The following is an 11560-nucleotide window of genomic DNA, read 5'->3' as shown; positions in this document are numbered from 1 at the left end:
CTACATAAATGGCTCTAAGTGCATTCATGTGTTGAATAAACAAAGATTACATGTTAATGTTTTGTTAGTACCCTTATTTCATTGTGTTACATTTTACCCCAGGATATGTTACAACTAAACCAGACTATGGGGTTAATTGTAACATTTCACTCTTTGTGTTTGAGACCATACCATGCAATGGGTAATTGTGCTGCAGAGAAAATAGCTGCATTATTTAATAGCAGAGACATGTAAATACTTTGCATTACATTTTGAATCCACTACCTTAAAAGAGCTCCAATTTACAGACAGAAATGTCAAAAATGTTACAACTATCTCCGGTCTCCCCTATTGCAAATATCAAACAAACACAAAACTCTGTACTATCTTTTACTTTTTTATTTTCATTTTGCCTTATATAATTGTGTTTTTATTGCTTTTCAAAAACCGTTTTCTATCCTTTTCTAAAAACTTTTTAACTTTTCCTTTCTCCCTTGGTTTAGGCGTATGGACTGTTGGTGGACTGGAAGTTTCCACAGGTAAAGTGTCTTCAATCGAAGCAATGAATGGCTCCACGGTTTTGTTGCCCTGCACATACTCTTCATGTATTGGCATCGAAAATCTCTACTTCAACTGGCAATATAATGACAATGGAACTCTCATAAAGGTACATGCACACAACCACAACACCAACAGGGATACAAAAATGCATAAAAATAGTGATTCCTGACATTTTCATATGTTTCGTGTCTCATCGCATAAACAGTCGGTGAGTGTATGCTGTTGTATTTCTGAAGGCATGGGGATACAGTTTTGTTCATAAGTATTTTGATGCACAGATAGTTCTTGTAATTTTGCCTTTGTTAACTATCACATGTGATTTTTTTTTTTTTTTTAGTACAGCCTGTATTAACTGTTTAGGAAATGCAGCCATTTTTTAATACACAGGATCTGCTTTTATTATTTGAAAAGCCTCTGTAGGTTATGACGGCCTGAAGTCTAAAATTCACGAACATCACCAAATGCTGTGTTTCCTCCCTTGAGATGCCAGGCCTTTACTGCAGTCACCTTCAGCTGCTGCTTGTTTGTGGGTCTCTCTGCCTAGAGGTCTGCCTTCCGCAGTGTTGGAAAGGTTACTTTTAAAGTGTATTCCACTACAAATTACAGAATACATGCCCCAAAATGTAGTTTTTAACGTATTCCGTTAAGCTACTCAGTGTGAGTAACATATTCTGAATACTTTGGATAACTTAATATATTGTCGTGTTTTTTTACAACTACGTGAATGTACTATTGTTGTGTGATTTATTACTATTACTGAAGGCTTCCTGCCACCAAAATCACATTGTTAGCTTGCGTTAGCTGAGGTTAGTTCATAGACTGCTTTCAGAATTGCACATGATTATTTGCAGCTCGCAGGTTGTTAATGTTTAAGCAGGTCTAACAATCTGCAGTCTATGAACTAACTTAGGCTAACGCCAGCTAACAATGTTAGTTCGGTGGCGAGTAGCATCCAGTAATAGTAACAAATCACTCAGCAATAGTACATCAGAGATACTGAAGTGGCACATAACCCAGGTAGCTACCACAACTAAAACAAGGTAGCTGCAGTAGGCTAACATTCATTGTTAAAAAAGAACTTACTTCCAGATGTTTGTTTAGGTTGGAGTCTTTTGACGCTGCGAGCAGCTTGGTTGCTGGCAAACAGTGTTTGCATGGCATGGTCAAATTCACCCATCCCTTTCTTCTTTAAATATGAAGTGGTGTCGGAATTTCAAAGTAAGAAATCCATTCCTGCTCGTACTCTGCTGGCTCTGTTGTGCTGTCGCTGGGTCCATTGTGTAACTGACACCACCAATGTTAATGGAGCCTCTTATTTCGTGTCTTGTTTGGGTTTCTGGCTATGTGTGGAGTTACCAAAATTGGAGAGGTGATAGCCTAAGAAAAGACCGTTGTGTAATCCAGTTATTTCAACAAAGTAACTATATTCTAATTATCACTGTTTTAAACGGTAACTGCAAGGGAATACAGTTGCTCATATTTTGTATTTTAAATACGTAACACCAGGTCATGTATTCCGCTACTCCCCAACACTGGACTTCTAAACTCTACTGAAAAGAATGCTCTGGTGGAAAGCATGTTCTGATATCATGTGACTCACTTGGTCATTTAATTAAATCCTGTTTCTTTGTCTTGAGAGGCTCTTTGGTTGCTTGTGCAGTATACATTGGGTGATTAACGATTTGCACTTTGTGCTGCCCAATAAATTTTTCAACATTTGTCAGGATCTGAGGAGCAATTGTAGCCCTGTACATTTCAGAATTCATCCAGCCACTGACAGCAGTCACGTGATCCGTAAACACAAGTGAAAGAGTTCTGTTGCAAACCATACATACCTATGCCATTATATTGGCTTCACCACGCTTCAGATCATTATTTTTTCTTTTTTTTTTAATCTTTAACCATTGGTTTGCATCTTGTTGTAAATGCTCTGTATTTCCATTAATCAAGACATCTGTTGATTGTAGACTTTGACAATGATGTAGCTACCTCCACAGTGTTGCTGACTTTGTTAGAAGTTGTGAAGGAACTTTTTTCTTGACCAAAGAAAGAATTCTATGATCATTCACTTCACAGGTGTCTCCACAGGTTTCCCTGGCCTTTAAGTCTTGCTGAGCTGCCCGGTTCATTCCATCTTTTGATCAATGTGCCAAATAGGTGATTTGGCCACGTTTTGTTTTGTTTTTTAGCTTGATTATGGCATAACTACATGTTCTTTCAGACAGCTACCAAATACAAGTTCAAGTCCAGATCACAATTTCCTTAATATTTAAGAAAGTGTCAAGGGACCCTTTACCTGGCCATAAAACTGCTTGTCAATTATTTTTGAGTCTCTAAAAATGGGGAACTATATATAAAAATGCCCAAACAGGTAATAAAACACTTTTGTTAAACCCCTTGAATTAAAGTCTTTGGTTTTCAGTGTGATGTGGTGGTGTACAAAGGCAAAATTACAACACAGTGTGTCATCATCCCAATGCTGTGTAGCTGACACCCAATACTGTGTATCTAAGGAAATATCTTGTGTGTAGTTATGTGAAGCGTTGATCCCTATGGAGGGTGTGGAGCCGAAGGTCCGTGTGTCCCATGAGCGTGTTGAGTTTGTCGGCTCCTCAAAGAGTAACAACATTTCGATCTTGCTATGGAATATCACCTTTGAAGATGAAGGAGAGTACATCTGTTTTGCCAGGAATCCAAAAGAGAAGAACCGAAACCACAGTGCTATCTTCACTCTTATAGTGGTGGATCAAAGTATGTAAAAGTTGCACAAACACCTGGCATACAAAAATAGAGCTTTATCTGACTTTCTGACTGACAGTGTTTATAAAGTACATATACAAGTACATATATGCTACTAGCATCTAGTTTCAATCTTGTTAGAGCTCTAAGTCAGTTTTTACATACTCTGTATACTTGTTTGTCCTCACAAAGTCACTGTCTCTCTCTCTCTCACTCTCTCTCTCTCTCTCTCTCTCTCTCTCTCTCTCTCTCTCTTTCTCTCTCTCTCTCTTTCTCTCTCTACCTTTTCAGTGAAGGAAGTTGACAACACTTTGACAATCATTATTGTCTCAGCGTTGGGTGGAGTCATAGGCTTAGTTATCATTGTCATGGTGATAAAGGCTGTTGTTGTTCACTTCCTGCAGAAGGATGATGAGAAAAAGTGAGTAGATCATTGACTATCTTATAAGGACATTTAGAACAAATCAACAACACTGATTATAGATAATTTTTTTATCATATATATTTGGGTCAGCTACAGTCAAACAGCCAAAAACTGTGTATTGCTGGCAAAAAGAAATTTGGTCTATTATATGCTAGTTTTATAACTGTTTCTACAAATTTAACATCTTGTGAAATAGGGTGTAAACATTTGTGAAGTTTTCACCATTAATGAAAAAAAATTCCAGCTTTTAAGGAACCATTGAATTTTTTTTCCTGATATGGTTTTTATTCATATATTTTTATTCATATACATATGTTACAAGTCCTATGATGTCATTGACTTTTGCAGATACTATAGCCTGCAACACGCAGCTCAAAACTCATCACATAAGCATGTAACATAATTTATTCTTATACCTGCAGCAATATCAGATGCACGAAATGTACAGAAGTTATGAATAATTAAGTGTGGTGAAGTACTGTTTATATTTCCTGTTTAATCACACAAGTAATGCACTGTTACGGCAACACAATTTTTCAGACAAGACATACTGACATGAAGAATAAGACAAGTGATCTTTATACATACATGTCGTAAATAATATTTTTATGTACTACAAATATTTTTTAAATGTGCAAGTCTTATTTGATTTCTAAAAAGTATAACAAAAAGTTTGAATGTTGGAAATAAAAATGAAAGAAATTGCTTGTCATACTCCAGTTTGCAAAAGAAGTAAAATTATTAGCTTTCTGTTATCTTTTTTATTGACATAAAAAGTGCATCTAGCAGTGAAAATCTGATATTAGAGGAAATTCAAATGTGTTACATCATAATTTCAAGAGTATTTGCTTTCATATAACAAATGAACAATTTATATTCGATGAATACAACTAAAATCATTGTAACCTTTATGACTAGGTCTAATGTCATATCATCAACACCAGTTCATATAAAACTACATTATTTACTGAAAAATAATTTTGTGTCACAAAGATTTACCCTGTTGTTTGACTGTGGCTGACCCAGGCACTCATTTGGCTATGTTAATAGATTTTTTTGTATTTTTCTAATTAAAATATCTGATGTAATCAGTAATGGTTTTATGCTGACAATATAGGTTAAATTGTCTCAGAACAAAGTGGGCAATTATTATGAATCTGTTATATTATATAATAACAAAATAATGTCACCCATATTCTATGTTTCCAAAACAAAATTATTATTTGAAGCTCATTGGGTTAAGTTTTTTTAAAACCCCTGCAATTTATATGGCACATGGCCCTTATCGCTTGTATTTGTCTCCTTTTATAGGTGTTCAATATAACCTTTGTTTCTCTTATCTCTACAGTAAAGAGTGCCTAGTGAGCTCCTCAGGGAATGACAACACAGAAAATGGTCTTTCAGGAGCCAAAACTGAAAACAAAGGGACACCAAAGGCTTGAACAAAATGTTAAGTATGCCTACATGTTTGTATATATGTTAGACAAATGTACACACTCAGCGAAAAATCAATTATCTTACTAGCGGCTAACAAAAACAACTTGTAAAAATGTCTATTTTAAATCATGCTTGAGATTTGGGAAGTGTGAAGTGTGCATAGGCCTGGATCTCTCTCACTTACCATGGTAGCCCATTTGTTCCACTGTACAGCTTCTGCTCCACTTTCTTCACATTGCAATCTCCAATTTATGCAGTTGATGTGTTATTTTTTTCTATGTACTTTCTTACTATCTAATAACATTCACACTACGTTAAAGCAAAAACGCATCACAAGGCCGAAATCTTTTTTATACACCCAATGTCAGTATTCAGTTTCCAGTCCAAAACATGCTTTACAGTATCAGCTGAGAAGCTACAATATGTTGGATTCTTAGTCTGGAACTCTACAACTCCAAGTGAAACTTGGACTTAGATATACTCAACCAGTGGGAACAAATATCTTTGATGCCATGTTGAACTGCCATAATGAAAAACTGCCAGGATGTCAGTCAAAGAACAGCACAACACTGCTCAAATTCTTTCCCTTAGCTCTCAAATGATATAAACGCACCTGGATGAAAATAAGCCAGGTGGTAACTGACTAGAAGTTTGGTTATAAAGAAAAGATAAATTTTTTTTGTCCCAATCACATAAATTGTTTATAAATAAAATAGGAAGTTTTACATTTTAAACACTGACTGTAAAATTTGTATTTTGCCATTTTAAACACTGGGCGCTGTTTTACTGATTAACTGTGTTTGAAAGGTAACGAGTAAATCCCAACTGTTTCCAAAGGATCTTTCTGACATTAACCTCTGAAATGCCAATTTTCATGTGACTTCTGGGTTCAGATTAGACACACTGCTGGTTTGTTTGGGCCAAAGATTTTCTGTGAAATGCTGGTTAGCAGGGACTAACAAATGGGCTTACCTTAGGTGAATAAAAGATCCAGTTCTGCACAGGTTTTATTGTTTTGCTTTAGATAAACACAGGTGCCTGTTCTGCTTCTGCTCCCTTGGCTGGTGAGAAGAACTTACATAAAAAAAAAGAAGAACCCTAACCACCATCAAAGACAATCCCCAGACCCAGCTCCCTATTGAAAGGAATGAACTTAATCATGCTGCTTCTGACTAATAACCAATGCATTTTGAGCATGTGCACATTTTATATAGCTTCGTAAAGGATTATATATTACACCATAATACAGGAACATTGCTGTGTGTCTCTGTTTGGTCCCCTCCATGCTGGCCAGAACTGCGGGAAGCTCTGTCAATGCTCATCTCAACACTGCTGCAACTGTTTAACACCTTTTTAGCTGCGTCAGGGTTATTGAAAAATAACTTTTAGAATATTGGCCGACAAGTTTACTGTAGAAAAATTAATAAATGAAAGAAAGTTTACACTTATTGAAAAAGTGAGAACATTTTAGCAGCTCTGTTTAAGTGAAAGAATTGAAAAGCCCTGCCAGAGGAGTTTGAGAAGCTGCTTGATGGCTTATTAGCCGGATATCCTTATAAGCACATGCAGCTCAAAATGCTAATTTCCAAATTTACATGTGGATTCAATGAAATACATATAACTCAAAGGAAACTTGCCAAACCCATCAAGAATATACAAGTCCAGTAATATAGCCTTGGTAGTGCAGGTAGCATTGTCTTGGGGCAGCTCACTGCAAAAGAATGTAAAGACTGTTGGGCAGTCAAATATTGTCCAAAATGTATGTTTTCATTCAGTACAAAAAATATATCAAAGAAATATTAATATTATTCTGAATTGAATGTGTGTGAATGCCCCTCAAGGGCAGTCATAAGTGCTTGTTGGTCAGCTACATTATTTTGTGTACATCTACAACTGGCCAAAACTGAGCATGTTATAGAGTTTAAACTGATAAAATTACTACTTGACTGTATTTAAAACCCTGACCATTGAAGATTTTAAACTTTTTGTTCAGACTTCACAAACAGCCCCAGTGTTGATCTTAGCTGTTTAAAAGGGACGTCGGTTGATGTTGCTGAGAGTAAATTGAGCAATTTTAAATTAAAAAATGTTTAAGTAAATGCTTAAATGTGCACAATATAAACACCAGTACATATTTCTTTCAAGAAACGCCGAATTGGAAAATGTAACAAAATCTTCATAAATTCACATTTCTGTTTCATTCTTTCATAAGTCAACAAGGATCGGTTTACTGCTAAAATGCCCCTGGGAAATTAGAACCACCTCTCTTTGTAGTTTGTAGTCACAGTCACTTTGACGTCCTTTCTATGAGGACCGCAGACATGCTCTGCATAAATAGTTTGAACAGCTGAAAGCTACATACATACATTACACGCTACTACACAAATACCCACATAGGAGGATTCATTTTGATACCAGAAAACAGCTCACTGGCCTTGCCTGCAAACAACACAGCACTTTATCAGTGTTAAAGTGGTTTTGTTACAATGGCAAATCACGGAAGTGGCCTCACAGTTGCCATTCTTTTATACTATATATTAAGAGAATTAACAAAAACTCAACATTCTCACTTTGTGTTTGTCATTTTGAGCGAGTACCTGACAGCAGCACTGTGTCAAATGGTTTTAACTTCGAGTACATGTTCACTTACTGGAACAGAGCTCTATGACAAGCTTTTATTTTATTTTTCTATTTGTTCACGTCTGTCAGCCTGCTCCTCTCTAATACTGGAGTGCATTTCCCTTGCCTTCAATGGAAGCAATAAGACAGATATCAGATTATGCAATAACCTGTTATAAGGCACTTTAAAGATGTGTCTGGACTGGCTGGTAATTCTGTCCAAGGCACTGATCATTGTACCAATATATGTATCCACACCACAGAAATGTATCTCAGCTGAGTTTAAGTATGGTGATTAGGATCATATATCTACAGCAGATGGTTTTGTCTGCATTGGATCAATCTATATTAGGTCCCATTTACACTTGGCTCAAAATTCCTTGAGCAGATGAAAGCTGTATCAGGAAAAGCTTGAACCCAGGCCCGCATTATAACACATGTCTAACATATTACCCCATTTGTACTTTGCTATTTCATAAAAGTTGTATCTAGATGGAATAATAACACAGTGGTGGCCCTGGGAGTTCAGGGTGCTGCAGCTGCAGTTTCTGTTTTCGCTGTGGATTATTTCTTTGTTAGTTTGTTGTTGTTTTTGTATTTATTACTTTGTCAAACTGTTGAAGATGTGTCTCAGTATGCTTTTATTTACATTTTTTCAATATATGTTTTACTCAGAGCTCTCGGGGCTACTGTACAAATGGGCTAAAAACACCCTAATTGACACTGCCAACTGACAAATATGAAATGCCCTACAAGATAACCAATGCGCTGCCCCCTTACAGGAATACAATATATTTTTCTGTGTGTAATATAAAAGCAGCCATCGTTGCAATCACAGAAAACATCATAACTGACCTATTACGAATGTTCTTGCTTTGGAGTCCTAATTATAAGATTTGATGTTATGTACTGAGTAGTTGTTTGGTTGCACTTATGTGTTTGAGGGATGCATTTAATTACCATTGGAAGGAAAGGTGTAGAATATGACCTCAATTGACTCACGCAATCAGGTTTCATACAATATATAAAGTACAACGCATATGCCCAAGAAGCACAAGTGTTTATTTTATTATACATTACTAAATAGTGTAAGTATACGCTGAGTATAAATGGGATCAAGAGTGAAATGTGATCAACCTTAACAGTACAATGTTAGAAGTGAATATATCTTGGTGAACCTGTAAAAATGTGAATGACGTGGATGTAAGGCATCACACACTGTCTAAGAGTTATGGGACCCCTCTGTAAAGAGGGTATATACATCCAAAGTCTTCCTGTTAGGGAAAAGCAATATTGTGGAGTAAATGTGTCCGTTAGTGTACTTTTCATAACCCTGACACTCAAAATACAGTATAGGTGGATTCACATAATACATAACTCAAACCTCACTATTTGTGTTTACGGATTTTATTCTTAATTTAAAGAAGAAAAACAAATGATAATAAAATACTTAAAAAACAACAAGCAGCAAATTAGGCATATGTATCTGAGCGGGTTATAAGAGGTATGTACTGTTTTAATAACAACCATAACTGATGTGATAAAATATGTATATGTGATGGGGAGAGGAGAGCTGTTTTAATGCATAACGCAGGTCTGGTTTTGGTACAGTTGCCTTTATAATCGTAAGACATTGTACTAAGCATTGAATGCATTATTATTATTGTTATGTTTGTTTGTTTTTTCATCTTTGGTGTTCTGATCTGTCCTGTCTTCCTCCAAGAAACACCTATACCGAACCTCTTATGACTCTTGAAGTTAGCCAACAGCTTGCAGTGATTGCTGCAGTACTGAGTGTGCACAGTACAGTGTACAATGCTCCTCTGCAGTGGTGCAATACAGCACGCCAAATACAGTATGACTGCCACCCAGTGGTAAATGCCCCTGTAGTACAAGCCATGGTACTACTAGTGTGCATTTTGATTTGGACTATGAGGATTGCACATTATCAAACCATTGCCACAATTTTCAGAGTTACAGCAGTTCAAAGATGTATGATTATGCATCATGTTGCAATTGTTTCTCCTGCTTTATATAGTGCTAGTAGTCTAATGGGGAGGTGTGATGTATAAGTTTACACGAAAATATTAGGAAAAAAATACATTGAACAATAAACCACGTATGAACAGTGGTTGTTCATCAGACTACTACTGGTGAGCATAAAATGGTTATAGACAGCATTCGTACTGCTGTAACATTATTCACTAGGTAACACAGTATTGTGAATTCTCATTGACTAGTATGATTTTTTAGAGTTAGTATTGCTCTTACTGCCAGAGCGGGTGAAACTCATACTGCCAATCCAAGAGTCTCATGTCTGCTGTTGTTACAACACGATTATAATGACACGCAATCTATTAACTACGGTAACACTACTAAAACATGATGTTGCATTACTGTCTACTGCTGTATAAAATGCATATGAAAGCTAATCTGTATATGATGATGCTCTATACTACTTCTGTATTTCTAGCAGCTGAAACTCACACTGCCAAGCCAAGAGTCTAATGTCTGCCTCCCACATTCCACACCAGAGCTGCAACTATTAGTCAGTTACTTAGTCAAGAAAAGGAATTGACAACTATTTTAAGGACATAGTTTGTAAGTCATCTTTCAAGTAAAAAGTGCCCACATTTTTATAGCATTGCGTTCTCAACATTTTCTGGGTTTTCCCCTCTTACACATTATAGGAAAGATTAATATAGTTCAGAAAAAATGGAGTTTTTTGTCTTTTTTGATAATTTGAATTTAACATTAGTGGTAAAAATACTAAACTATGATTCATATTGTGATTTAAACAAATAACTAACGTTTGACAGACAAAGACATCGAGAATTTCTTTTAGGTTTCATTTATAAGCACTGACCTCTCCACATGCTGTTACTGCAGTCCTGCATTTTAGAGTATTCTATCAATATTTTACATATTCTGGGGCTGCAAAACATAAATCTATCCCAAAAAAATGATTTTACAAGGTCATATCTAGAGCAAGCTAAGGCCACTGATAGCATACAAATTATAGCAATTGATAGAAAGTCGTACTGTTGCAGCAAATTCTTATGTTTTTTTTACATTACTGTAGTCTGTTCAACATACACACACAAGCAAAATACATCTGCAAACACATTTCTTCTGGATCAACCTTCCTGTGAATATTCAGCTGTCTGTCTGTATTTGTGTCCATGTTGTTCATGCTCCCTTCATGACTATGCACTTCAAACTTTTCAATTATTAGCAAAGTACATCCTGAAAATAAAATGTTGATTGAATTTCCCAGAGTGCTGTTTTCTTTCTCTGTGTTTATTCAGCTCTGAAATCAGTTGATTTAGGATAGGTTAGATCTGCTCTTTGTCTGTGTAGTTGTTATACTGGTGGTCAATATATTAGTGCAAAACAAAAGCTACACAGCCACTAGCATAACAGAACATCTATATGATTTATACTATATTGTACTAGTTAATATTTTCATCCTAAGGAAATAAACTAGAAATATGATTTAAATGTCATACAACTTTAGTGTTGATAGTAGTATAGTACTCCATACTAAACTCCAACTAATTGAATGGAAAATGATTTCTAATCCCCGCCCCCGCAAAAAAAGAAAAAAATAATTAAACAAAAGGAATAATTCCTAGTAATTCACCAATATAGTTTTCTCTTATTATTCCATTCATTCTATTCCATTCCTTTACAATGCTATATTGTAGAGATGAACCTGGCACTGCACAAAACAAACAAAATATATTTTTATTGCAAATGAAAGCAGTCTTTCAGCCATGTTTACGCCTCAATTAAAAGAAA

General features: G+C 35.8%; 1 protein-coding gene across 1 annotated transcript in view; it reads left to right on the top strand.

Moving 5' to 3' along the window:
• The window catches only part of scn4ba (sodium channel, voltage-gated, type IV, beta a), a 14937-nt gene extending 9077 nt beyond the window's left edge, over nucleotides 1-5860 (top strand). Inside the window, exons 2-5 of the mRNA XM_005751377.1 lie at nucleotides 483-646; nucleotides 3072-3291; nucleotides 3571-3700; nucleotides 5052-5860. Of these exons, the coding sequence (XP_005751434.1) occupies nucleotides 483-646; nucleotides 3072-3291; nucleotides 3571-3700; nucleotides 5052-5145 (608 nt within the window). The 3' untranslated portion in view covers nucleotides 5146-5860. The remainder of the gene's footprint in view (nucleotides 1-482; nucleotides 647-3071; nucleotides 3292-3570; nucleotides 3701-5051) is intronic.
• The last annotated feature ends 5700 nt before the right edge of the window (nucleotides 5861-11560 follow it).

The sequence above is a fragment of the Pundamilia nyererei genome, unplaced genomic scaffold (genome assembly GCF_000239375.1).
Source record: "Pundamilia nyererei isolate P.nyererei 1_Seehausen unplaced genomic scaffold, PunNye1.0 scaffold00308, whole genome shotgun sequence".
NCBI lineage: Eukaryota > Metazoa > Chordata > Actinopteri > Cichliformes > Cichlidae > Pundamilia > Pundamilia nyererei.
The sequence above is the reverse complement of the archived record's forward strand: the minus strand, read 5'-3'. Positions and strand labels throughout refer to the sequence as shown.